The sequence below is a fragment of the Rhinolophus ferrumequinum genome, chromosome 12, assembly GCF_004115265.2.
Source record: "Rhinolophus ferrumequinum isolate MPI-CBG mRhiFer1 chromosome 12, mRhiFer1_v1.p, whole genome shotgun sequence".
In the NCBI taxonomy this organism is placed as follows: Eukaryota; Metazoa; Chordata; class Mammalia; order Chiroptera; family Rhinolophidae; genus Rhinolophus; species Rhinolophus ferrumequinum.
The window spans coordinates 71,692,428-71,718,613 of record NC_046295.1 but is presented as its reverse complement, the minus strand read 5'-3'; the positions used below and the strand labels follow the sequence as shown (position 1 = coordinate 71,718,613).

Sequence of the window (26,186 nt, the reverse complement as noted above, 5' to 3'; positions counted from 1 at the left end):
ATCGCCCCACTGGGCATTCCTCTCGGCTCCGGCTCTGGTTTCGGTTATCACTACGCGACAGCGGTGACTTGGGTGCAGGAGCATGTCTGACAAGCGGCGCACATCGGACACCCAAGCCCGGCGGCTCCCGGGCACCTTTCAGGGTGAGCCCCGCACCCCTGGCGAGGCCGGTGGGATGGCCCGCCGTCCCCTACCCCTCCTCCGCGACAAGCCCCAGCCCGGAGATCCCAGGCCCGTCTTTCGCTCTTGTTGGCTGTGAGACCGCTGCTCAAAGCTGTGGTTTCCTCGCTTTACGCCGAGGATGACGATCCCTGCTTTGAGCGGGCTGGGGGTCAGATTTAGGGATGTTAGTTAGGGTACAGAGTGCAAGCTGCGTGCTCCGCACACTGTGAAAGCGCCAACAGCAGGGCGCGTTTCTAATACCAAAGCCATAGCAGGAGCTCGCGTTATCCAGCTGTTGCCAGATGCCAGGCCCTGTGCCAGAGTTTTCCGTTCATTACGGTATCTCCTGTCATGCTCGCGGACGAGGAAATGCATAAGTGACACGCGGCCAGCGAGTGGTGGAGCCGGGGCTCAAACCTGCACTCCACACTTTTGGGACCTCACGTCTTCCATGTCGCCCGACTTCCCTTCCCTTCCCTTCCCGCCCCATCCCTTCGGAGGCCATCTCCTCCACTTAGTCTTCGCCCACCCCCAGAGTAAGCCACCCTACTCCGGAACTGGAAAGAACTCCTGCTCCCGCACCAAAACCCCCGGCCAATTTCATGTAAGAAGCAAGACCAACCTGTGAGGTTTTGCCCCCAGCTCCCGACACATAGTGGGCGGGCCACATTTGCTAAAGAAAAGGAGGAAGTCTTTTTGGCATTCTTCTGGTATCTCTTTCCAGCTTCACTTTCTGCTCCATCCTGCACCCTCCACTTTACCTTGTCCTAGGGACCTCGGTCTTGGGGCTTTTGTCCCTAACAAGGAACTCTTAAGTTACCGGACCCTTCTAGGGCCTTCATGAAGGCAGAAACTGTGGCTCAATCTTGTTCTCCTGTGAAGGAATCAGTACCCTTGAGAAGGCTATCATCTTGAACCTTTATTGGCTAACTACTTAGGGGATTGATAAGAGAGGCTGGCCATAAACCTCTTAGGAGTACTGGTTCCCTCCCAGGGAGCCTTAGTGATCCAAAGGAATTTTTTCTGAGGATGAAATTTCAGACAGGATGACATAGTGAAGGAAATGTAGGATGCTGGGTGGGCTTTTCCATGACCCGCTCAAAGAAAGCTATATTGGGCTCATCTATTCTGATTATTTGTAAAGCCAGCCTTGTCCACTCAGCCCATATAAGGCCTATTTCCTTTGCCCAGCAATCCTTGTCTTTAGTTCCTTTCTAGGAGCATCAGAAGAATTATAGAAATCTTAACCCTCACTTTTTAGAAATGTAAACCGTAGAGATCCGACACTCTTAGAAACACCAGTGACTAGAATTTATTGAGTGTTTACCACGTGCCAAACACAGCCCAAGTGCTTTGCAAACGTTATTTAATTGCAATCCTCTAACAGCTCCACAAGGAAGATATCATTATCCGACATTTTACAAGGACACAGGCTCAAAGAGGAAACACCACGCACACCTATGTGTGATTCAGAGCTAGGTTTCAAACTTCGGCTGTCTGAGTTAACCAGTCATTTCCCTATCCTAGAGCTACCTCCAAAATGCATACCCACACTGAGGCCTTTGTCACACCTCGTTATTTCACTGAAGGGTGAGAGACAGAAATAACAAAGAAAGCCCAGAGGAACCTAGCTTCAATCAAGACCTATTTATTGGATAAAACAGCTCCAGAGGGCTGCTTCTAAGTGAAGCAGTGGAATATAAAAGCCCAAACTGTGTCCCTTTATGTTTTTGCTAATAATTAGTCGTAGGAATGTAAATATGACCAAACCTGGGGCAAGACTATAGTTTTTCTTAAAGGCAGTTCATTCATTTTGTAATGAAATAATGCAAGTGGATTGCAAAGAAATGTATTATAATTAAGAGTCACATCAACAGAACAAATAAATCCCTTTGAGACAATGCCTGAAAATAAGCAGAAGCAAGGGACTGATTTGTTTATTTCAGTTGTTATAGCCGATCAGATTGGGAAGAACTTTGTAACATCTTTAATAATTAATCTAGTTAAACCATTAGTGGTCATAAAGTAACTCAAATGGAGGACCAAGTCTACAAAAATTGGCATGTATTATTATTAAAGATTTTATTGGGGAAAGGGAACAGGACTTTATTGGGGAACAGTGTGTACTTCCAGGACTTTTTTCCAAGTCAAGTTGTTGTCCTTTCAATCTTAGTTGTCGAGAGTGCCGTTCAGCTTCAAGTTGTTGTCCTTTCAGTCTTAGTTGTGGAGGGCACAGCTCAGCTCCAGCTCCAGTTGCCGTTGCTAGTTGCAGGGGGCGCAGCCTACCATCCCTTGTGGGAGTCGAACCGGCAACCTTGTGGTTGAGAGGACATGCTCCAACTAACTGAGCCATCTGGGATCTCAACGGCAGCTCAGCTCAAGGTGCCGTGTTCAAAACCGCCTGAGCCACCGGGCCGTCCCTATTATTATTTTTTAATGATTAAATAGGTTCCTGGTCCTACCTGATGGTGTCAATTTTATATGTAAAAGACAGCGTCACTGATTGCCTGGTTAGCTTTGAAGAAAAATGATTTTTTAATGTTAATGTTAAGTGATAGAAATTGGATTCAAAATCTATTTTTAAGTAGAAAACATTTTCCTGAAAACTGTTGTAACCACGAAAAACGAAAAAGTGAGCATTTGTCCTCTGTGTTTGCCTGACATTCTGTACATACCTCTATCATAATATCTGTATTATAATTATCAGTTATAATCACTTTTATTAGACCAGGAGAGCTTTTTTTTTTCTCCCTCCTTCTTCCACCTCCGCCCCCCTCCGGTTCAAGCCATTGTTTCTCAGACTGTGCAGGACACAGCTCCCTGGCCAATGCTGGTATTATGAGCCCTTTGCTCCCCCGGCTGAGTCAGTCAGTCACCAGTTGTCGGTTGCCGCTCACAACGCTCACGGCAGCACACGGCAGCAGGCCACCGGCCACTCATGGCAGCACACGGTAGCCCACGGCATTCCATGGCAGCCCAGCTCCAGGGACCTGGAGCCATTGTTCACAATCTTAATTGTAGAGGGTGCAGCTCACTGGCCCGTGGGGGAAGCGATCTGGCGACCTCGGCGTTAGGAGCACAGCGCTCCAAACACCTAAGCCACTGGGCCGGCCCAGGAGAGCTTTTGAAAACAGAGATTGTGTCCTTCACTGTAATTAGCTCAGTATCAAGTACATAGTAGGTTTGCAAAAATGTTTGTTGAAAGGAAAAAGCAGAGGAGGGAGATAAAGATTCCCCATGGAGTAAATCACATTGTTAAATGTTTGGCTTCTGTTGGTGGAGAAATTTTCCAGTCTACAGGTCATTAAGTTTGTTATAACCCAAACTGTCGAGTTTAGGGTGTGAACGTCATGTCCCTTATTACATGTTCTTATTACAGACAGACTATTTGTCTAGGCTTCTATTGTCAATAAAGTGATTATAATTGTCAAGAAAATATATTGTACGTAATAAGGAATCTCCTTTTGTTTAAAATGTGGAAAGAAAGAAGTTAGATGTTACAGTCAATAGAAGGAAGTGTCAGTTCTCTACCAACATATACTTGTTCCCTTGTTCTTTTTGAATCTTTGTCTGTACTCTGGGGTTAGTAAAAAAAAACTTGAACCACAAGTATTCAGTAGATTAACCTTAAAGATACAAACCATAAAATGTCCGTCTTAAAGTATCAATGAAAATTACACTACTCTTGTCCAGTTGTGAATGTGCGCTTTATGTTAAGATGGTGTAATGTAGTATCATGAGAGCAGAACTTAGAATTCAAAGATCTGAATTGATGTCTCAATACCATCACTTACTACCTGGGTACCTTGAATAAGTCTCTCAACCGCCAGAGTCAGTTCCTCATTCATACGTTGGGCTTACTTCATACGTTCATAATACGTTCATAATCTTACTGAACGTATGGGCTTACTTCATACGTTCATAATCTTACTGAAATATCTATCTCCCAAGGATTTGAGTATCAAATGAGAAATTCTATGTGAATGTTTTTGAAACTTTAAAATGTAAATTATTAAGATATTTAGTGAGGAAAACAAAGAATAAAAAAGTTAAGGACTTTTCAGAAAGCCTAGTAATTTATACCAGGACATGTTTAAAAGTTATATGAAAGACGGTCCAAGAAAGTTTAGAAGTCTCACTTACCTCCCCAAATGTGGTCTGTTTCTCCTCCAGAGATGGAGTCCCTACGCAGATTGTGAGTCTTGATATTATCTCTAGGGTGTGCAGGTCCCAGAAGGCAATTGACTTAGTAAAAAGTTTATTCCTATAAAACTATATCAATGATGATCTTAAAATTGTGATCATAATGTCAACTATTCATTGAACGCTTCCTAAGTGTCAAGCACTTTACGTAGTTTCTCATTTAATCTTCATAACGATTGTGTAAGTAGTGTTCGTTTCTCTCATTTTACTAACACGAACATTTAGTGGTAGAATTGGAATCTGACACCAAAACCTCAAGCGCTCAGCTACTGCTTCGCTATTGGGCCTCAGCTGAAGAATTGGGAACCTTATGATCTAGTTTTCTTCTGTTTCCCGGTTATTGTTTTTTTTTTTTTGTATGTTTTTTTATTAAAATGATATTATCCTCCAAAGACTTTTATGAGAAAAACTTAATTACACATACTTTTAAGATGTCCAAGTGAAAGAGCTGAAGAAAAAAAAAACAAGAAGTAGGAGGGTTTTGTTTTGTTTTAACATATTTCAGGGCTAGTCTAAATTGAATTAACTTAATACCATCATGAAATTGTTTTTCTCTCCCATTTTTCTGAACATAACCGTTGCTGTCTTTCCAGACAAGGGTATATTCGACCCATCTTTCTACCTTCCTAAATTCTCTAGCCTCACAGGTGGGAAAGGTCTGATTCTAAAAGGAGCAAAGAACATATTCAAGGAAAGCAGTAAGACAACTGCTTTGGGATAGAGGCTAATTCTGAATCGTAGTCCTGGATCCTGTCTGCTGACAGTGTAATTTCAATTTGTCTTCTTTCCTTACCCACAAAGAAACAACAGAATCACTCAACTCATTCAACAACTATTTCTTTAACAACTGTTTTTTGAGTACCTGTTTGGTACTAGGTATCTTCCATAGTAGCTCACTTACTCTTCACAGTAATACTCTAAGAGATACTCTTATTACCCCTATTTTAAAGCACAGATTAAGCGCTTTATCAAGATCACATAGCTAGTAAGTGGCAGATCCAACTCTAAAGCCCTACGCTGTCCTGCTTTAACAAGACCAGAATCTCAACAAGACATTGAATAATTACAGGTGTGTTAAATGTCCCTTAAAGAGGGTGAAGTGCGATAGGAGATTGGGGTGTGTGTCGGGGGCAGGGGTCCTATTTAAGAGTCCTAAATTAGGGGGTCCTAAATTTGAGAGTTTCAAATTTAAAATTATTGATGATACTCTCACTTATTTTTTCCCCTCTTGTTTTATGGCTAGGAACATTTGAATGAAGGAAAGCTACAGAAAATCCTCAAGGTGCTTGCGAAAGAAAATATTTATACCTATTTAATTTCCTTATTCTTTTCAAGCTAAGTAAAGGACTCCCTTTATTTAAACTTTTCTTGAAAATCTTTCTTAAAAGGATTAGTCCATTTCCTTTCCTTAATATTGCATGGTAAAAATCTTTTAAGTTTTGTGATTCAAATCACATAATGCTTCATCAGTATCAGTTCTTTTAGTCCAGTACTTACAGTTATAGATGGTTACAAGAGGATAGTCAGGGTTCTTAACTTGATACCGTCTGTCCTGTAGCCGCTCTAGCCCAAAGAATTCTTTCTTCCCTAGAGGTTTAAAGATAAGGGCATGGGAAGAACCATGAACTGTGCCTAATTAAAATAATCATTTGAAAGATGGGTTGCAGTCTGTGCTTGTTTGCTTAGAAAGCTTCTGCCCAAAGGAGCTGCAAGTTGTGATGTCCTAGTAAATACCATTATTTTTTCAACATACATTTATTGCTACACTACTATGTCTAAACTCTGCCTCTCTCTTACCTCTACCTGTTTTAATCTTTCTGCAGGATGATGTCTTCATTTTGTTGTCACTCTCCTCCTTACTCCTTTTCTCCATTTCTCTCATTTTCCTTTTCTCTCGTTGTTTCCTTCCCTTCTTTGTCTCTTTTCCCTAAAATTCCAGTCATTTGAAAAAACTGAGTTGTAGTAAAATTTTGATTAATTGAAGATGTATTTATATTCACACACTTTATCTGCCCTTTTGCCTGTTTTCACCTTGAATTTTTATCAGGTCTTATAAAGACCTTGTTTCAAAACAAGCAAAGGGAGAAACAAACAAAACAAAACAAAAAAACAAAGGAAAGAGAAACTGGGAATCTGGGAAATGTACCCTTACTTGCCAAGCTGGAAGAAAGATCAAGTGTGTTTAATTTATGAAGTCTTCCTCAAAGAGATAGTTGTATGACATAGGACAGGAACAGGTCGTCCAGCCTGTGGACCAAATCTGGCAGGCTGCCTGTTTTCGTATGTCCCAGAAGCTAAGAATAGTTTTTGCTTTTATAAATGGTTTTTAAAAAAGTAAGATCTTGTTACTTTTTAAAAAAAAAAGTAAAACATGAAAATGACATGAAGTTCAGATTTCAGTGTCCGTAAGTTCAGTTTCGTTGGAACCCAGCCATGAACGGCACGGTATTCAGTACTGGAGTACACCTTATGGCCTACCAAGGCTAAAATGTTTATTTTCTGGCCCTCTCCAGGAAAAGTCGCCAAATCCTGACATAGACTCGCTCATGAATAGTGGTCAAAAAGAACACTTCCTTCCTGAATATATGTGCTTTTACGAAAAATTCCAAAATTGCCAACACCTATCATTTTGACCTACTGTTGCCCCTTTAAAAAGTGCTGGAACCAGAGAGCATGTGTTTTTGAGACTGCATTCCTAGCCATCCTATCTGTCCCCACCCAAACAAAACTGTTCTTGGCAGTTTACAACATGAAGTGCTTCACATGCAATCCGGGAAAGGAGAAGGAAAAGATTGTCCTTTAACCATTGCTACTTAGGTATTTCAATAATTCTTTGGTTTATCTCTTTCTTTTTGTGCATAGTGATGCATATGACTCTGAGTCAGACTTTCTGTATTGCGTAAGTCATGTTTCTGGCCTTTCCCTGAAGAGAAAGTCCAGTATCTTTGGAACTTTAGAAGAAAGTGGTGATCATAAATGAAATTTATTACTCCATCTGACTTCCACTACACAAGGCCAAGTTCTGTTGATCTTAATGTAAATCGGCTGATATGGGATCATTAATAACATACAGTGCTCTGAAATTGTGCCTTATCATCTTGAAAAGAATAGTTTACTGCTTTTCTGAAGATAACCAAACAAAAATTTCTGTACAACTTTTTTTCCCCATTTGTTTCATGTTTTTGTTTATTTGTTTTCTTTTGTCTCTTCCCGGAAAGTCTTTTTGCTTTATTACTTTAGAACTCCTAGAGGAACATTGTATATCTACTTTATGTATTTTTGTAAATATTAGAAATAATGTTTATAAGGAGGTAGCTTGTGGCTGACAAGTAATAGGCATTCAATAAACGGTTAGTAGTAATAATAAAAGATACCTCCAGAATGAGAGGAATTTAAGAATTAATGTAATTTCATCTTTTCCGCAAAATTAGTATTCCTAACAAGGATTATGAAAACTTTGCTAAAAGTATATTCAGTGCAGCAGAGTTTTTAACAGAAAATTGGACACAACCAAAATGTTCATCATATGGAAGAATGGAATATTAATCAACCTTTAATAATAAAGAATATGTTCTGATGTGAAAACATGTTCAGAAGATGGCGGGGGAAGGAGATTAAAAATCATCATGTATACCATTATTTCGTTTTTGAAAAAATGTTGGATAGAAAAGCTTTAAAGAACATTTAGCAAGGCAGAAAATAATTGCCATCCAGAGATAAAGTACAGGTTATGTTTCTTTTTCTATTTGTTCAGCTATACTTTCTAATTTTTATTTAGTGACAATATTTTGCTTTTACATTTTTCAAAAAGCAGTATTTAAAACAAATATCATGTTATGTTTCCTGGAGCTAAGCCCAGTTTGAACGTTCAGTTAAAAAAAAGTTAATGTATAGGCTTAATACACTTTCAAAACCTTGCTTTGGTTAGTTAAAAATATATTCTAATGTAGTTTTCAATAAAGAATTTGGTAGTGAAAGAAAAAAATACTCTAAACCCTGGCAGAGTAGTATTTACAACAAAAAATCATGGGTTACTCACCTTTAGGAATGGTCCCACCCTGCAAAATGTCAACACGTGCATCAACCGAAACATCTCGGGAATATTAATGGCTCATCATTTGTCTTTTACTTCATAAAGCTGGTAGGGAGAAGTCAGTCCTCAAGGTAATGATGGGAACCTTGAAGAAAATGAATTTCATGAAATTTTTGGAGTAACAGAATTTCTTTTGCCATGTAGGTGACTAAGGGTTCATTTAGGGCCTGGTGGACTTTAAGCCTCACCTCTCGGAGCCATGTGATTTGTGTACATGTTTGAGCTATAACCAAGTAGGGAAGAATTTTGAGGGTTGAGAAAAAGAATAGATTCATTTTAAAGGCACTAGAATAATATGAAATGGTGCCATTTCCCTAGTGTATACACTCTGATTATTTCTAGCTGAGCATTTGAAATGTGAAGGACCAAGCGCAGTTTTCAGAATATCCACTAAATTTCCTGTTCCTCTTGATCTGTTATCCCATACACTCAGGTGGGGTTTTCAAAAACACAGTGTGTACATGGAAACTGAGCACAAAAAAACTGGGCTGGACTTTCTGGCTTTTCCTCATGTGGATAATAATTCAATAGTTTAGTAATTCAGTTCATAAATGAGCTTCTTGAGGGTTTTGAATGTCCAAGCCTTGCCTGGCAGGAGGGAGGCATGAAGTTGGGCAAATTTTTTTTTTTAAGGAGGGTGCAGCTCACAGTGGCCCATGTGGGGATCGAACTGGCAACCTTGGTGTTATCAGCACCACGTTCTAATCAACTGAGCTAACCAGCCACCCCCAGGGGCAAATTAAATAGTTTAAGAGGCTTTTTCCAAAAAGGTTAAATGCTACTTATTTTCCCATTTTTAGTGTGAAAATTTGAACACTTGAGTAAAATAGGAGGATTACAGAGAACAACCATCTATATTTATTGAGCACTACCTCAACCCTGCAAGGCCAGTCTAATTATCCTTACAGTATAGGTGAAGAAACTAAGGTTCAAAGAGGTAAATAAAGGTCACACAAGTAAGAAATAACAGAATTAAAATGGAAACTTAGACACTCCATATTCTCAGGAAATCTCAGTCTAATAAGGGTATAAATGCCATTCAGAGATTCAGAGAAAGGAAAAAACACATCTAGCTGGAAAGCTTGGTCAGAAGTGTTTTATTTTATACCCCCTTTCTGCAGGTTACTGTGCTAGACATTGAGAATATAAAAAAGAATAAGAAACATTCTTGCCCTCAGGGAGTTTATAGTCTAGCATGTTTGCGACACAGAGCTATGTGCTTTGCCTGGAGTATGGGAGACTTGGGGCAATATTTTAGAAGGCACCAAATGCTGTCAGATAAGTATTTGTGGCCAAACTGTTCCTTGTTTGGAATCCATTTTACTTTGGTAACCTAGACCTGAGTCTGGCAAAGAGTCTTGAGACTGTCTTTTGCTATAAATACGCACAGCTGGAATTAAGAAGGCTTCCTGTGTAGGAATATAAGATTTCATTCTCAGAACTCCTACCACGTTTTCCCAGTTTGAATACTGTCTTAAGTGCTCCAAACACGAAAACTTCTTTAATGAGGATTTTTTTATTCAGAAGCAAGAGTCAAAGAGTGAATTGATTTAGAACACGGGCTTTGGAGTAAGATGACCTATATTTGAATTCCAGGCATTCTGTTGTATGGCCTTGGGAAAGTCATGTTGTTTCAGTTACCGCATTTGTGAAATTGAATTAAAAATATTTTACAGAGCTTTGTAAGCAATAAATGAGATACATGTCTGAAGTAACACAGTGCCTGGAGTATATAACAAACCATCTAAAAATGGCTGCTGTGATTATTATGATAATATTATCAGTTATGATAATAATACCTGATAGAGCCTTCTCGACAAGCAGCACTGTGGCCTTGCTTGGAATATTCTCTGAGTGAATATGTCTGTACCCCCCAAAATTATAACTTAGGATCCTCCAGGATTAACTTCGATCACTTTTGTTTAAGTATGCGTAAGGATATTTACCTCACACTATGACACAGGATCAGAAAACTACAAAGTGATAGATTACCACAGTACTCATGTGTATGTCTGTTTTTTCATCCTGTGTGTTAGAGCACTTGACCTGGAGCCAACTTGTGTGTCTCTTTTTCTCCCACGCTCCCAGCCTTAACTCTCTGCTTCGTTTTTGGCGCCCGATTTATTCAAAGTCCTGTCCCACTGCCATCTTTGCCCTTTCTTCTGAGCAGTGATGCATACCTGGCATACTTCTTCCCATCTTGCCAGTCTCCCTCCCATTATTCAACAGCTCTTGGAAATAGAGTGGAAGCCTTCTATTGTTGACAAGAAAAGTGATAGTATCACTTGGCCTACTCAGTCCCTCTGTCCATCACAGAAAGAAAAAGCAAAGTAAAAATGAGGAAGACACTGGATACAGGAAGTGGGGAACAGAACAGAGGAAGTGAAGGGAAATTCCCAGGATGGTAGTAAAAGGCAATCAGAGTGATAGCTGTGTGCACCAGCTGCGAGAATGAGTCTAGACATGCCTCTCACGGAAGATGAAACTGATATAATAGAATGCCTCCGTCCCAACTGTGTGAGTTACTCCTATTCTGTGTTTTCAAAATATTCTGAACAGATACTCTATGTCTGCACTTACTACCATCTAGTATTATAATTATGTCTGTCTATCTTCCCCACTAAACTTTATTATCTCTTTTTTTTTAATATTTTTTATTGAGGAAGGGGAACAGGACTTTATTGGGGAACAGTGTGTACTTTCAGGCCTTTTTTTTTTCCCCAAGTCAAGTTATTGTCCTTTCAATCTTAATTGTGGAGGGTGCCGTTCAGCTTCAAGTTGTCCTTTCAGTCTTGCACAGCTCAGCTCCTGGTCCAGTTACCATTGCTAGTTGCAGGCAGGGGGCGCAGCCCACCATCCCTTGCGGGACTCGAGGAATTGAACTGGCAACCTTGTGGTTGAGAGCCTGCTGGCCCATGTGGGAATCGAACCGGCAGCCTTCGGAGTTAGGAGCACGGAGCTCCAACCTCCTGAGCTACCGGGCCGGCCACTTTATTATCTTCTTGATAGCTTGGATTGGGTCATATTCACTTTTATCACTTCAGTGCAAAGCACAGGTCATAATCAATATTAGGTGCTTAATAAGTGTTTGCTGGATAAAGAGTAATGTGAAAAATATTTGTGTTATCATGTTAAGTAGATTAGGGAATGTAGTGCCTGCACTTCAGGTTGTTATGAGTATTAGATGCGAAAATTCATGTAAAAAAACATGTTAGGTTGGTGCAAAAGTAATTGCGGTTTAAAAGGTTAAAATAATTGTAAAAACCGCAATTACTTTTGCACAAACCTAACAGTCTAATGCCAAGCACAGCTGTTCATAGGATGAAGATGGTGGTGAGTGTGCTAGTAAGAATGACAAGAGCTGTGTGTTTTCTGTTTTCCACAGAAAGCCCCAGTGCAGGCCTTGGACCTTGTGGATGGATTCTGGTGATTGTCTCATTCTTGTTCACAGTTGTAACTTTCCCAATATCAGTATGGATGTGCATAAAGGTAAAGCATATTTCATTCGCATTTGTCAAGCCCACTTTGTGTGGGCGTGTGTAAGACAGACAGAGACCATACTGACCTGTAATTCTTTTTCCTTTATCTCTCTTTTGAAAAAGTCACTCTGGTCACCTATTATAATGGAATCTTAAAACTTTTTTTCAGCCATTGTTTAGTCAATCCTTTCTGAGGTTTGAAGTCAAGATCACCATCTAAAGTGTTCTGGAGTCTGGGATAGGGGATGGTTCTGTGAGAATAAGTTCTCCGGAGTCAGGATGCTGAGGTTTGACTGCTGACTCCGTTGTTTATGCTGTGACCTTTGCCATGTTTCCTCACCTGTAAAATGGGAGGAAATAATAACACCCACTTCATAGGGCCCTTCTGAGGATTAAATGAATTGATGTATTTAAACGTACTCATCACAATGCTTGGCCCATGATAAGTGCTTCCCAAATGCTGGTTATTTTTTCTATAAAGTTATTAATACTTTGATAAATGACTCATTTACATATTCCTAAAAAGATAAACATATGCTCCAAGAATTTCCAGATACGTTTATTATTATAATTTAAGGAATCCGCAGACAAACTATGAAGACTATAGCTTTTTTCTTCTGTATTAACAATGCATGAGTAGTTGAATAATAATGTTAATGACTGAGGAGTGAGGTAATAGTAAAAATTTCCTTGGTGGGGGTATTAAACATTGAATATATTATTTATAGATATAATCTGGATTATAGAGAACAACATAAAGGCAAGTAACATGTTTAGAGCAGAAATATTTAAAAAGCTATGCACATAAATATTTATACGCATATTAAGTTATTATTTGTGTTTTTAATCTAGATCATAAAAGAATATGAAAGAGCCATCATCTTTAGATTGGGTCGCATTTTACAAGGAGGAGCCAAAGGACCTGGTCAGTACTAGAATTCTAGGTTTTTTGCCTGGAAACTGAAATTCTTCCTTTAATTGATATGATTTCCCTTATGAAGGTCTCTTCTCTGTTGACTGAAAAAGAGTTTGTATTGAGTTTGCTAGAGTTTGCTAGCAGTGGTGCTAGCCAGTCCTGCTATAATCACCTTTTCCTTCCCGTCTCTCCCCTGCCCTTCCCATCTGAGCTGATAAAGATTACTGTAGGCGAGGAATAGCTGCAGTCACGGAAGTTTGAGCACGAGCGTCCCTACGAAAGTAAAGGCTTTAAGTCATATTGTTTGGTAAACTGTGATTAAGCAGTTACCGTGCTCCAGGCTCTGGGAATTCACAGGAGACTAAACCACGGTCCCTGCCCTCGGAGATCTTCCAGTCTAGAGGTGGGACACCAACAAAGAGACAGCTGGTTACAATCCCATGCGATAAGTGTTATAATTAAGTAATCACAGATAGCTGTGGAAACCCAGAGGAGAGTGACTGACCTGAACTGGTAGGATGAGGCAAGGCTTCAGCAGGTGACAACTTGGCCGAGTCTGGACGTGAAAAGGTACTGGTCAGAGCGGAGGTATTCCTGCCAGAAATGGCAACCCGTACAAAGCAATGTGGAGGAGAGTGTTTCCGGCTGAGGAAGGCAGGCTGCTCAGCCCAGCCAGAGTGCAGGGCACTGAGAAGGGAGCGGCTGAAGAGGGAAGCTGGGGCAGGTCATGCAGAACTTTGTATGGCTTGTTCAGGGGGTTCTATTTCAGGAAAGATTGCCTTGCTTGCAGCTTAGAAAATGGATCGCAGGAGAGAAACTGGAAGAAATAGAAAGATGACTTGGGAAGTGATTGCACAGGTCTAAGTGAAAACGAAAGAGTGCCAGTCACAGTGGAGAAAGGAAATGAAACCCACAGGCCTTGGTGGGGCAGTTAGAGTTGGGAAGGGAGCAGAAGGAGTCAAGGACAACATTGTTGACCTCTGGCTCATTCGCTGAGATGAGTTGGTGACTTACACTCGATTAGGTCGACGCTATTAGAATTGAATGGTGAAGTAAACCGATGAGGTGCTGGTATCTGCCTGTAACCTTCCGTGGATCTTTGTTGCAGGTTTGTTTTTTGTTCTGCCATGCACGGACAGCTTCATCAAAGTGGACATGAGGACTATTTCATTTGATATTCCTCCGCAGGAGGTAAGGTGGACTTTTGCTATGAATCGCTGAGGTACCGTGAGTAAAAGTGCTTAACAAGGAGGCGGCACTGTGTAGTGGTTAGAGCATAGGAGGTGTGGTCCAACAATACGGTGAATGTTTAAATAAAAAAATTATTAAAGTAAAAGACACATTGCCAGGAATCCCCCTCAGAATGCTTCCCCTTACTTGGAACACACTTATCCCATCGTTCTTGCCACTTTCTGAAGCCGTTCTGGAAGTCCTCTTTCGTGAGTGTCTTTAGTTGTGCTGTCGTGGCTGCCTCCACGTCTTGAATCGATTGAAAACATTTACCTTTCATCCTCATTTTGACTTTGGGGAAGAGCCAGAAATCGCAAGGTGCCAGCTCCAGTGAATAAGGTGGATGAGGACACACCTCATGTTTTTATTTGACAGAAATGGCCGTATACCAGAAGCGATGTGTGACACGGAGCCCTTCCATAGGTTTAGAGCCTTGTGTGCCTCTGTCATTTTCTAGCTGTATGACCATGAGCAAGCTTTTTAACTGCTCAGTTTTGTCATCTACAAAATAGAGACTATAATAGTAGAACCTACTTTATAGGGTTCTTACAAGGACACCATGAGTTATACGTCAAGTGCTTTGAATAGGGACTGATAGTTACGTGCACTATAAGTGATTATTATCCCAAGACGTAGTGTCATGTTGATGTAAGTATAATGTTTGCATCATCCCTGTTGTCATCATTTTTACCACCACGTTTCTCCTCTGGGTTTCCTGACAAAAAATCCTAGATAGTACGGTATTCTTCTTCCTGAAGTTCTTGATTTTATTCTAGATAAATTGGTTAGCTGCCAAAGAATTAGAAACTGCTCCTTTGGCATTTTAGATAAAGCATATGCTGTTTTAGATTAGTAAATATTTCATGCTGTTTCAAACTACTTTACCAATATTATCACAGTTGAAGCTCACAGCAGAATCCCTAGAAAGTATTCGGTGGCTGTGAGACAAAGGAATTCCCCCAGACCACAGAGGCAGAGCCAGGACGAAAATAGAGCCCCTTCCATTCCCTGTCCAGTGCTTTTTCCACAACTCCATGCTCAGTGCATTCTACGTGAGGTCCCTCGTGGCCCTTGAAGTAGTGGTGGCCGTCCTGGTACCCGTGTCTAAGGAGGCATAGTAACCATTGCAGACAGAAAGCCTGAAAATGCAATGAAAGGGAGGGACAGAAGAAGAGTGTCAGTAGTTCCTGGCTGAAAGCCAGGTATCTAGCAGGGTCGGGGAGCCCGGCCACGTTGCCTCCTCTCCTCACAGAATCCAGAAACCAGCCTCGGTGCTGATCCAAGTAGTTGGTGAGGGCAGACTTTTATAATTCACACCTCTGTAGGGACACCAGAAATCATTTTTACCCACAAAAACAAGATGTGAGCGTCGCTGTATTCTGTGCATGTTTTCCCATCTTTCAGGGAAAATTGTCTCTCAGAAGGAGCCCCTTTCAGGGGAGCTGGGAATTCTGGCATTTTCTTCTATAAACATCACCGGCATCTGGCAGGGTTGCTGTAAGCTTCTGCCTTCCAGCTGCTCTCTCCTCTCCTACAAGCTGCTGAACGCAGAGCGGATTGGAACTTGGCAGGCACTTGTTTTTCCGATCCCCTGTGAACTTACTGCCAGGAGAGATAAACACTCTGCCTAAGATAAACAGTAGGCAGAGAGGCTGCGGCCTTAGCTCTGGCTGTGGCAAAGTCAACAGTGGCAAGAATTTGTTTAGAAATGAAACACATTTTCCCATCACATCATGGGAAATCATTTTCACAGAAGATGGTAATGTACTATCCATTTATTTACAAATCTCCCACTTCTCTTCCAAGTTAGAAGTATATTTAGATTCCTAAAAAATGAAGGGTTACTGCTTTGATGCGTGGCAGGACTAAATAGCTGTGTAATTATTATTATGATTACTTGCCATTTGCATAGCTCTTTATACTTTCAAAAGAGTTTCATTCACAAACATCTTCTTACTTGATTTTCAAAGAAATTTGTGTAGAATTGAGCGGTATTGTTAGCCCCCTCTCACAAATGAGGGATCTCTAGGTCAAACAGTTTGAAAGCTAGAAGTCACTGAGGGAGGTACAGGCAGAGTTGAAACTGCGGTTCAGGTCTCCTCACTCTCACCCCCCATGCTCTTCATCAGTCGCCGTATTCGTAGGACCACATTTCAAGTCACCTCATCTCTCGTTTACTGATAACCTGTTATGTATCAAGCACTCTGCTGGTGCTGGCGAGGAAGAGACAAACTGCCCTCAAGGAATTCCTATCTAATAGGAAAGTAAAGAATAATGTCACTGCAGTGAGGTGCAAAGGGAAGAGTGTCCTCTGCCAAGTGGGTCAGGGGACTTCCACAGAGAAAAGGACACTTGAGCTGTGTTGAATGATGAGTAAGAATGTGCCAGTCTGAGGTTTACGAGGGAGAGAGAGAAAGTGGGACATCCAAGCAGAGGGGACATGGAACATGCAGGAATGTACACCTCGTCTAGTATAGCGTGTGATGGAGGGAGGCCAGAGGGCTAGATGTCAGCGGACCAGTTGTCAAAGGACTTGTGTAGCCAACTAAGTAAGGACTTTGCCCGGCAGGCGGTAGGAAGCATTGACACTTTGTGTCCTATGAAGCATTTATGTGTAGCATGCTATAAATATACTTTTACCCTGACCTCACCCTATAAAAACATTCCCCATACACTTTTTGTTCTTGTAATACTGTGCTATTTACAGTTCTAGTAATCCTCGTAAACCTACGGTCCCCCACACCACTGTGCCTTTTCACGCATTATTTTCTCTGCCTTGAATACTCTTTCACTCTACCCTCCATCCACTGAAAAGTTTTGTTCCTTCCTTCAAGACAGTTCAAGTATCACCCCTGCCACCTCCAACTGCCCATCCTTTGTTCCTTGAAGCCTCCCTTGATACCCCAACTTCTTTGAAAGTAGGAGCCAAGTTTTTTCATAACTGTATCCCTGGTACTGAGCACAGTGTCTGCTACTGAGTGGTATCTCATTGTTTGTTGAATGGTTGAATGAAGTAAGGGAATTAATGAATAAATGAGTATATTTTATTAAAACTTTAAACCTACAATTAGCTTTCTGTCTCAGCCCCTCCGCTCTGCTATAACAAAATACCATAAACTGGGTGGCTTTTAAACAACAAAAATTGATTTCTCACGGTTCTGGAGGCTGGGAAGTCCAAAATGAAGGCGTTGGCAGATTCGGTGTCTGATGAGGGCCTGTTTCCTTGTTCATAGATGGCCGTCTTTTCACTGTGTTCTCACGTGACAGAAGGGGTGAAGGAGCTCCAGGGTCTCTGTTATAAGGGCACTAATCATTAATAAGGTTAATGAGGTTCCACCCTCATGCCCTCATCACCCCCACCTCCAAATACCAACACGTTGGGGATTAGGCTTCAACATAAGAATTTGGGGGGAACAATCAGTCAATAGCACTTACTAAGGAAAATCAGCGTGTTTTAAGATGTTCTATGGAATAGCATTCCGTCCAGTGGTGTTAAAGAAAGAGGTGGTTGACAGGTGGGAAACGGCTGCCTTTATACCACAGATCCTCACGAAGGACTCCGTGACCGTCAGTGTGGATGGTGTGGTCTATTACCGCGTCCAGAACGCAACCCTGGCCGTGGCAAACATCACCAACGCGGACTCAGCAACCCGTCTTTTGGCCCAAACTACCCTGAGGAATGTCCTGGGCACCAAGAACCTTTCTCAGATCCTCTCTGACAGGGAAGAAATTGCGCACAACATGCAGGTGAGGCGTCACCAATGCCGCCCCTCCCTGCACCCTGCACAGGGAGGCAGAGGCTCAGCGGCTGAGAACTCTTTATCAATTCAAGTTGGGAAATCACTGGCCTTTTTTCCTTCGTAGAAAGGTTCTTCGCAAACTGGATGGAAGGGGATGTTTTTCACACAAGTAGCTCGTGGGTAATAACACTCAGATTGCATGCGTTATTTTTTTATGCCCTCCAGTGTGTAGTTTTTTCCAGAATTAGTATTAATCTTTTTTGTCCCCCCAGATTTTTATTGGGGAGTATTGGGGAACAGTGTGTTTCTCCAGGGCCCATCAGCTCCAAGTCGTTGTCCTTCAATCTAGTTGTGGAGGGCGCAGCTTAGCTCCAAGTCCAGCCACTGCTTAGTTGCAGGGGGCACAGCCCACCATCCCATGTGGAAATTGAACCGGCAACCTTGTTGAGAGCTTGCGCTCTAACCAACTGAGCCATCCGGCCACCCCTCTGGAAGCTCAGTGACAGCTTGTTGTCTTCAATCTAGTTGTGGAGGGCACAGCTCCCTGGCCCACGTGGGAATTGGACCGGCAACCCTGCTGTTCAGAGCTTGTGCTCTAAGCAACTGAGCCATCCGGCTGCCCCCTAACCTTTTTCTTTAGTGTGACAGTTTAGAGACTGTTCGGCAAGATGGTGTAGGTATTGTTAAAGCTGTATCTCCGATGTGAGTCCCATGACTTCCCTTGTGACTCTTAGGCTTTCCAATGCTACTTGAGTAATAGATGATGAATTAAACCTGACCTGTTCAAAAAAGATACAGTACTATAAACCTGAACTCGTATTATTTGTATAGACTTCACTGTATGTAAAATCTATGTTACTTGATACCGACAACCACCACAAACCGCCAGGAAACAGATAGTATGATTTTATTCCTACCATTGTAAAGGGAGGATGTTGAAGCACAAAGCAGTGACATGGCTCACACAGAGTCACGTCAGTTTGGGAATTGGCTGGCCATCTGTTTTAATAAACCAAGTTTTATTGGAATACAGCCACACTCATTGGTTTATATATTATCCATGGCTGCTTTTGACCTACAATGTCAGGGTTAAAAAGTTGCGACAGACTGAAAGGAAACAATTAATATCTGGCCTTTTTCGAAAAAGTTTGCCTGCATTAGCTTATTATTAACAGAATTGGAGTCAGCTCCCCAGTGAGCCAGCTCCTACTTCAGCATTCCTTCTGCCGTAGCATACCTAGCCGCTCTATAGCTCTCCCCTGGCGCCTTACGGACTCTGAGGCCTCTGGGCTAGGGCTGGCCGTTTTAGTTTGCTTTCTTTTCTGTTTTCCTCTCAGAGCACCCTGGATGACGCCACTGACGACTGGGGAATCAAGGTGGAGCGTGTGGAAATTAAGGATGTGAAACTCCCTCACCAGCTGCAGAGGGCAATGGCTGCAGAAGCAGAAGCATCCCGGGAGGCCCGCGCCAAGGTTATCTTTTGTTTGTTTGTTTGTTTTTTTGTTTTGTTTTTTTGTAGTTTGTCTTTCCTATTGGGTTTTCTTTTTTAATTACAAAAAGTCAAACCTGTTTGTTATAACACTTAGGAATAATCCTGAAGTATTTATAGTAAAGAGGAAAGCTCTCCCTGTCACTTCAGATTGTATCTTCCCAAAGGCCATCAGTCTTAACAGTTTAGTGTGTACACTTCCAGATTATCATTTGGGGTTTATCTGGGTTTTATTTGACCAGGTTTAGTTAGACTACTGGCTTGTTTGCTCTACAGAAGTAGGTCACAGTGTACATATTATTCTGCCCTTGCTTTTTTCACTTAACGTCTCGTGGGTATATTAGTACATACAGAGTCACCTCATTGTTTTATTAACTGCATGTCCCGTACTTTATTCTCCCAGTCCCCTATAAAGGACAAATGAACAGTTCCAACTTCAGAGCAAATGGGCAACCTCACCAGTTTGCTTACCATTCATTCCTTTCTTACCTTTGTCTTCTCTTTCATTCTCTTCTCTCAGGGTCTTCTGTCTTCTTACTCTTTTCCTTTCTCTCTTCTTTCCTATCTTTCACTTTTCTTTCTTGGATGTCCACTTTTTTCCCCTCTTTCTTTTCATCATCATCCCTGCCTATGTCTTAACCCTGCATAGGTGCATGATCCCTGTGAGAGGCGCTCAGGAAACATTTATTAACCTAACCTAGAAAAGAGGCTCTAGTGAGATGATAATGCATAAGGACCCAGGATTGTCTCACCAAACCCATGAGTAGGAAGCAGAGTCGAGCCTCATCAGAATTGGAGCCAGGGACCCAAAAGGAGTCAGGGCAGAAGGGAGTGAGTCATTTCACTTCCTGGGCCACATCTCACTACAGAAGGCTCGATGGGGAGAATGTCTGACTCTAGCTGAACACAAAAGGAGACAGACCAGTCCTGATTCCAAATTCACAGCAGAGAGATTACCTTTGGTCCAACTTTGGTCAAAGGATAAAGTCAGATGCTAATGAGGTCCCACAGCCCCTTGCGTGTGAATGGGTGGAGGAATAGGGGCACTTTTCATAGGAGGGATTGATAGATTTCCTAAGACATAAGGTGCAAACCACTTTGTTTTCGTTGTTAGAAAAATAGCAGTAGGTGTTTATAACTGGCTACCCACAGAACCCTGCCCTTCTCTCAGGGTGCCCTTCATGCCACATATGGGGCACCATAATTTCTTAGCCAGTACCAAATAGAATAGTAGCTCATTTGATACTAACCAGAATTTTCAGGTTTTTCTAATGTGATTATCGATCCTTATGGGGATAGTCTGGTGACACTGCAGAACCCTCAGTGCTTTCTCTCAAAATCATTACATTTAGGAGATTAAATTATTTTTATGATAACATCAACTATGCCCTTCTATAATCAAATTATTTTGAAAATAAGGAATCATTTTTATCTCGATATGTCATTAACCAAAAGCCCCATGTCCAAATCATACTAAACAATAGAATTTATCATACATAGACACATAGAACATCAGAGCCCAAAGAGTCCTTAGAGATTGTCTTCTGAAGGTGACAAATACCTGGCCGGGAATCTGCTCCCCCGCCCTCCTATTCCCAGGCCTGTAATTAATCACAGCACTGTTTTCCACTGAGCTTAAACTTGACCTTCTATAGCACTTCAGATAACAACCCTCACGTGCTTGGAATTGGCTCGAAAAATGAAACTTATCTGCCATCCTACTATCCAGATGAAAAAATCGATGCCCAGAAAAGTTAAGTGACTGCCTCAAGATCACACAGTCTGTTAGTGGCCATGGAGATTAGAATCCCCCTCTGCTCCTCACATTCTCCCCTGGGACTTTCCAGGACAGACTGAGCCTCCTCTGCAAGTGTTCTCAACAGTTAGGAAAGGGAGTTCCTATCTTCCCTTTATAACAGTAAGAAGAGATACAGGAAGCTAGTTAGAATTCTGAATTATGTCTTCCTGCTTGGATGGGGCTGTAGACTTGGTCTGGAAGCAATCTCATGGGCCCGGGCAGTGACTGTCTAAGTTTAGGGTTAATACAGAATCACAATGAGTCCAGCCCGTATGTAAAACACAGTAACCCTGCAACAACCATAAGGCCATAGATTCAAGTTCTTGTGGAAAATAGGGGGTCACGGTTTCTTCAATAAATAAATTGCAAAGGGAAAGGATAGGAGAACCTATAGATTAAGAGACTTCAGAGAAAATTCCTCAAATTAATTAGCCATCAGGAAGATACAAATTCAAATCACCAGCAGATGCCACACTAGACATCCATAAGAATGGCTTTAAAAAAGACAGACAACAAGCAAGTGTGGGTGAGGGAGGAACTGGAATTCATATTTTGGTGGGGAGCGTATGACTTGGTACCACCACTTTGGAAAACTGGCAGTATATACCTAACAGAAATGCACTCATTTGTTTACCAAAAGGCATGTACTAGAATATTCACAGTGGCGCTTTGTAATTTCCCCCACTGTCCACTGCTAGTTGAATGGATAAGTATGGTTTATTCTCATGAAGAAATACTGCACACAAGTGAATGAACATACAAATGCTCACAAACATGAGTTGAGAGAAAGGAGCCAGTCACAAGAAGACAGATTCTCACAGTAGTTTTACAGTTATGTTTACCTGAATCTCTTTAAGGTTTTAGACCAACTCTTAATGACATGAAATGTAATATCCTTGTTTCCTTTTTCATAGCTGTCAGAAAAATGCTTGACATGTGCTTTCAAGCTCCGATTTCTGAGAGGGTGGAGTGCAAAATACAGACTACCTGTCTCTGCCCTTCTCCCAGATCAGCCCACCTGGGCTGCCAAAGGAGACAGCAGTCCCTTTGGCATCCGTCACATCCCTGAAAATGATGGTCTATAACTACAAAGTGTCGGTTGACATGGGATCACTGCGCATTTGGCAGAAGCCTCCCCGCCACCAGTACCTTGCTTCGCTTTCTGAGGTCCCGTCCACAGGGTATACTTGGCCTATATTTAGACAAAGCCAGTGGTATTGTGTTCACATCTTTGGCAGCTCGTCAGAGCAGCTTTCCTATTAACAAAATGTGTGCCCAGCCCTGTGGGTCTGGCTTCCCAGCCAAGAGATTGTGTATTGATTGGGAGCTGGAGATAAGGTGTCTTTGCGGTTGGTCCATGTCCAGACACACAAAAAGGGCCTAATTGGACATCTGAGGTGACAGGGGAAAGAATCAGAGCCTGCTGTCCTCGTGGCAGGGGTTTATGTGTGCATTCTCTGCTGTGTTTGCCTGGAGGTACAGTTTCGTGATTCTTTTTGAGCCTATCTGGCACTTGCTCCTTCTCACAGACTTAGGTAGGAAATAGTGGTTGGGGCCTCTCTCTCAGTAAGTACCACATCCTGTATTCCCTACCTCATCTAAGGGCGTTGCCCTGGCAACCGAAACTCAGAAACCTCAGCTTCAGTCTCTGTCCCCTTTCCCCCTTTCCCATGACAGGTCAGCCTCCAGACTGCTGAGTCTCCATCCTGAATGGCTCCCTGATCCATTTCCTCCTCCATCCCCCACACCGGGGAACTGCGCCACCCACTCTGGAGCAGTTTGACTGACAGCTCTCAGTCTCGTCTCTTCTCTTCTAGGTCCTCAGACATCTGTCAGTGTTTTCTCAAACCTGGGTCTGAGCAGGTTATCTACTTAAAACCATCCAGCAGCTTCCCATTGTACAAGAAAGACCCTGGCCTTCTCGGCCCTGCAGACCCTGCCCCGTCCATGCCCCACCGTTCCCCTCTAAGTGGCAGTATTCAGCCACTTAGGGTTTTCTGGAATACACCAGCTTTTTTATACCTCAGCACATTTTCATGTGTTCTGCCTGAAATACTCTTCCTCATCTTAGTCCCAACCCCATAGCTTTCATCCCATAATCCTGAACTTCTGTAACCTCATCTGCAAAAATTGCTTTGCTTTTGGTGCTAGTTCTGCCTCATACAGGTAGGCATTTGTCGCACTGAAATGAAGTGACCTCTTTACACGTCTGTCTCCCCTACTTGAAGGAGTCAAGGAAGTGTACTCTATCCTTCCCTCCTACACAGGGCTTGACACCTCAAAGTCCCCCAAAGTTTACTGGACAAGTGAATGAAATTTCACTCATCATAAGACCATCAGGCTTCCAATCCTGATATTACAGGAGTATGAGGTCAGACAATTAAATTTGCGAACTTAATTGTCCGACCTTCGTATTATGAACCATTCATATTTAGAGATCTATGTGAGAAAAATCCAAGTGGAACTGCGCTTTTAATCTTGATGATTATGGTATCTTTATACCTATTCTCCTAATTATGAATTAAAAGTAACTGCTTTGATTTGAATCTTTTATGAATTAAGTCATTTGTGGATCCATAAATCAGGTCTTGACTTGGCACTTGGCATTTCTATATAATAGACTCTGTCTATATAGCAACACTTACTATGCCCTCTCTGTCTTCCTCACAATAGTCCTGCAAGGTAGGTGCTGTCCCATTTTAAGAATAACAGACTGAGGCTCAGAATGTTGATCTTTCTGAGTACATTCAGCTGGTAAGGGGTAGGTTTAGGATTTGAGTTCAAGTCCACCTAACTCCAAAGCTCCAGCTCTCCCCACCACGCCAGTGATTTCAAACTTTTTTGCCCATGGAACCCTAAAAGAATTTAGGAAAACTGTATGTCTCATCATACCCTTTAAATGGAATATAAAATTTTTCATTTTGAATTTATATACCTGCCAAGTATACAATTCCTGGCATGTTTTAAATATTGACATTTTAAAATAAAACTGTTAACATCATTCTTTTTAAACGTATCCAGTGAAATTTAAATAACATAATGATTTCATCACCTATTTAAAAATATGTGAATAAAGCTCTCTTTTAACAGTCAGGAATTTTTCATGGTTCCTTTTCCTCCTTGAACTTGTACTTTCATTCTACCTCCACCACAGATTCTTTTCCTAATATAGTTTGTTATGAATTATTTTATTATTACCCTACTGCAACACATTTAGTATATAAGTTAAAATTATTTTTAAAAATTTCCTGATTACAAACAAGGCTCTAGAGGTTTTAGAATTTCTCCATATACATACGCTTTTACTAGAAATGCTTCTTATAATGAGATGAATGATAAATCAATTCATGAATTGAATTTCATGAATCTATCTGTAGATGGCTGTCACTTATTGCTAGAATGAAACAAGATTCAGCATCAGTGCCATTATTTTTCATTTTCATAGATATAAGGACTCAGAAACCTTGTTTGAATAAATCGATGGCAATGGAAGTTTTAATGTCATGCAATTCTTAGCACTGCCTCTGAATTTATATGCTAAAAACATCATAAAGAGATCTTTCACCAAAAAATTTAAAAAATGTTTTTTTCAGTTACAGTTGACATTCAGTATTATTTTATATTAGTTAGCCTACTGATCTATCAGCTTTCAGTTCGATAAAGTCCTCTTTCCTTTCTTTGAAATCAAAGAATTGGAAATCCACCTGGCTTTCAAAAGAATTTGTATCCACTCAAAGTCACTCACTTTCTCAACCCCTACACAGTATTTTGAATTGTTCCTTTGTTTGGTGCCCTGGAAAATGAGAGAAAGGCAATAGTGAAAGATCTCAGGCATACACTCAGTTATAGGAAACTGAGTATCTGGAAATCGATTTCCTTAAAACTGTTCTGGCACACTCCCTGGGAAGTTGTGTACCTGAGGCATACATACACCAGTTTGAAGACTGCCACGTGACTCCTGCTATTTTCTCCTGTTTGAGCTCTCCTCCTACCATTCTACAGGTCATTGCAGCCGAGGGAGAAATGAATGCATCCAGGGCTCTGAAAGAAGCCTCCATGGTCATCAGTGAATCTCCTGCGGCTCTTCAGCTCCGGTATCTTCAGACACTGACCACCATTGCTGCTGAGAAAAACTCGACAATTGTCTTCCCTCTGCCCATAGATATGTTGCAAGGCATTATGGGGGCAAAACACTGAGGCATATAGGCCAACAGAGATGAGCTCTTCCCTTCCAAGGATGAAGTGGGGGACCAAATCAGCCTTTAACCTCTAAGGAGAGGGTACGGTGGGAACCATGACGAATCTCCCTCCCTTTCCTTTTCCATATGTTGAGTGTGATGTTCTTAGAATGTATAGTGATCCTAGCAACAGATGAAGATTGTTAGCTTGTAAATACTATGTGGGTGTGAGAGAGATTTATATAATTTCTTCCTCTTTAAATATTTAAAAGTTCGTATTTTTAGATAATTATGTAATAGGTTAAATCCTTTTTTTTTTGGACTTTCATTTAGTTATTATACACCCTCTATCAGAAGCCAGGCCAAAGGTAAGAAAATAGACTCTGACCACTACCTGACACTCTGGCTGGACAAATGCTTTGCAAAAATCAGTGACCTTAGGCTACAACCAGCTTCTCTGGGCCATATGTGCCTTACTTCCGGGGAATTTTACTTAAGGAAAATTTTCTGACATCCGTTTACTCTCTAAACCCAAACCACGTTTAAAATAATCTCCACCTGAGACTAGGTATTTTCTTGCCTAGTACCTATCAGCACTGTAGGAAGTGATCAACGTCAATGAAAATTCTTACCCTAACCTCTAAAAGACTTTTAAATCCCGTCATAGAGGTCCTTTTAAAATAATGTTGGGTTTTTTTTTTAAACTTCTTTGAGCCTCGTTATGAGTAAATGATTTCTCTGTGGTCTGTCTTTCAAACCAGCTAAATACCTGTCATAGAAGTGCTTTTTTCTCACTTTTGCCTATTTTCATATATCAAGTTCTAAATAGTTGTGTTTTTTTTTAATAAAAATTTCTGAGTAAATAGTTGTTTGTAACCTATTTGAATAGTTGTGTTTT

General features: G+C 41.4%; 1 protein-coding gene across 1 annotated transcript; it reads left to right on the top strand.

Annotated features, from left to right (window-relative positions):
* Nucleotides 1–26,153, top strand: STOM (stomatin). Its single transcript, XM_033123534.1, has 7 exons — nucleotides 1–143; nucleotides 11,844–11,947; nucleotides 12,790–12,862; nucleotides 13,962–14,044; nucleotides 17,627–17,830; nucleotides 19,161–19,295; nucleotides 25,113–26,153. The coding sequence occupies exons 1-7, from the start codon at nucleotides 83–85 to the stop codon at nucleotides 25,305–25,307; spliced, it is 855 nt and encodes a 284-aa protein (XP_032979425.1). The 5' UTR covers nucleotides 1–82; the 3' UTR covers nucleotides 25,308–26,153.
* Nucleotides 26,154–26,186: the final 33 nt, after the last annotated feature.

Excerpts from the sequence above, each read along its gene's own strand:
- STOM (XM_033123534.1), top strand. The coding sequence starts at position 83 with ATGTCTGACAAGCGGCGCACATCGGACACCCAAGCCCGGCGGCTCCCG. Across the intron at positions 11,948-12,789 it reads CAGTATGGATGTGCATAAAG|ATCATAAAAGAATATGAAAG; the intron begins GTAAAGCATATT and ends TTTTTAATCTAG. Across the intron at positions 12,863-13,961 it reads AGGAGGAGCCAAAGGACCTG|GTTTGTTTTTTGTTCTGCCA; the intron begins GTCAGTACTAGA and ends TCTTTGTTGCAG.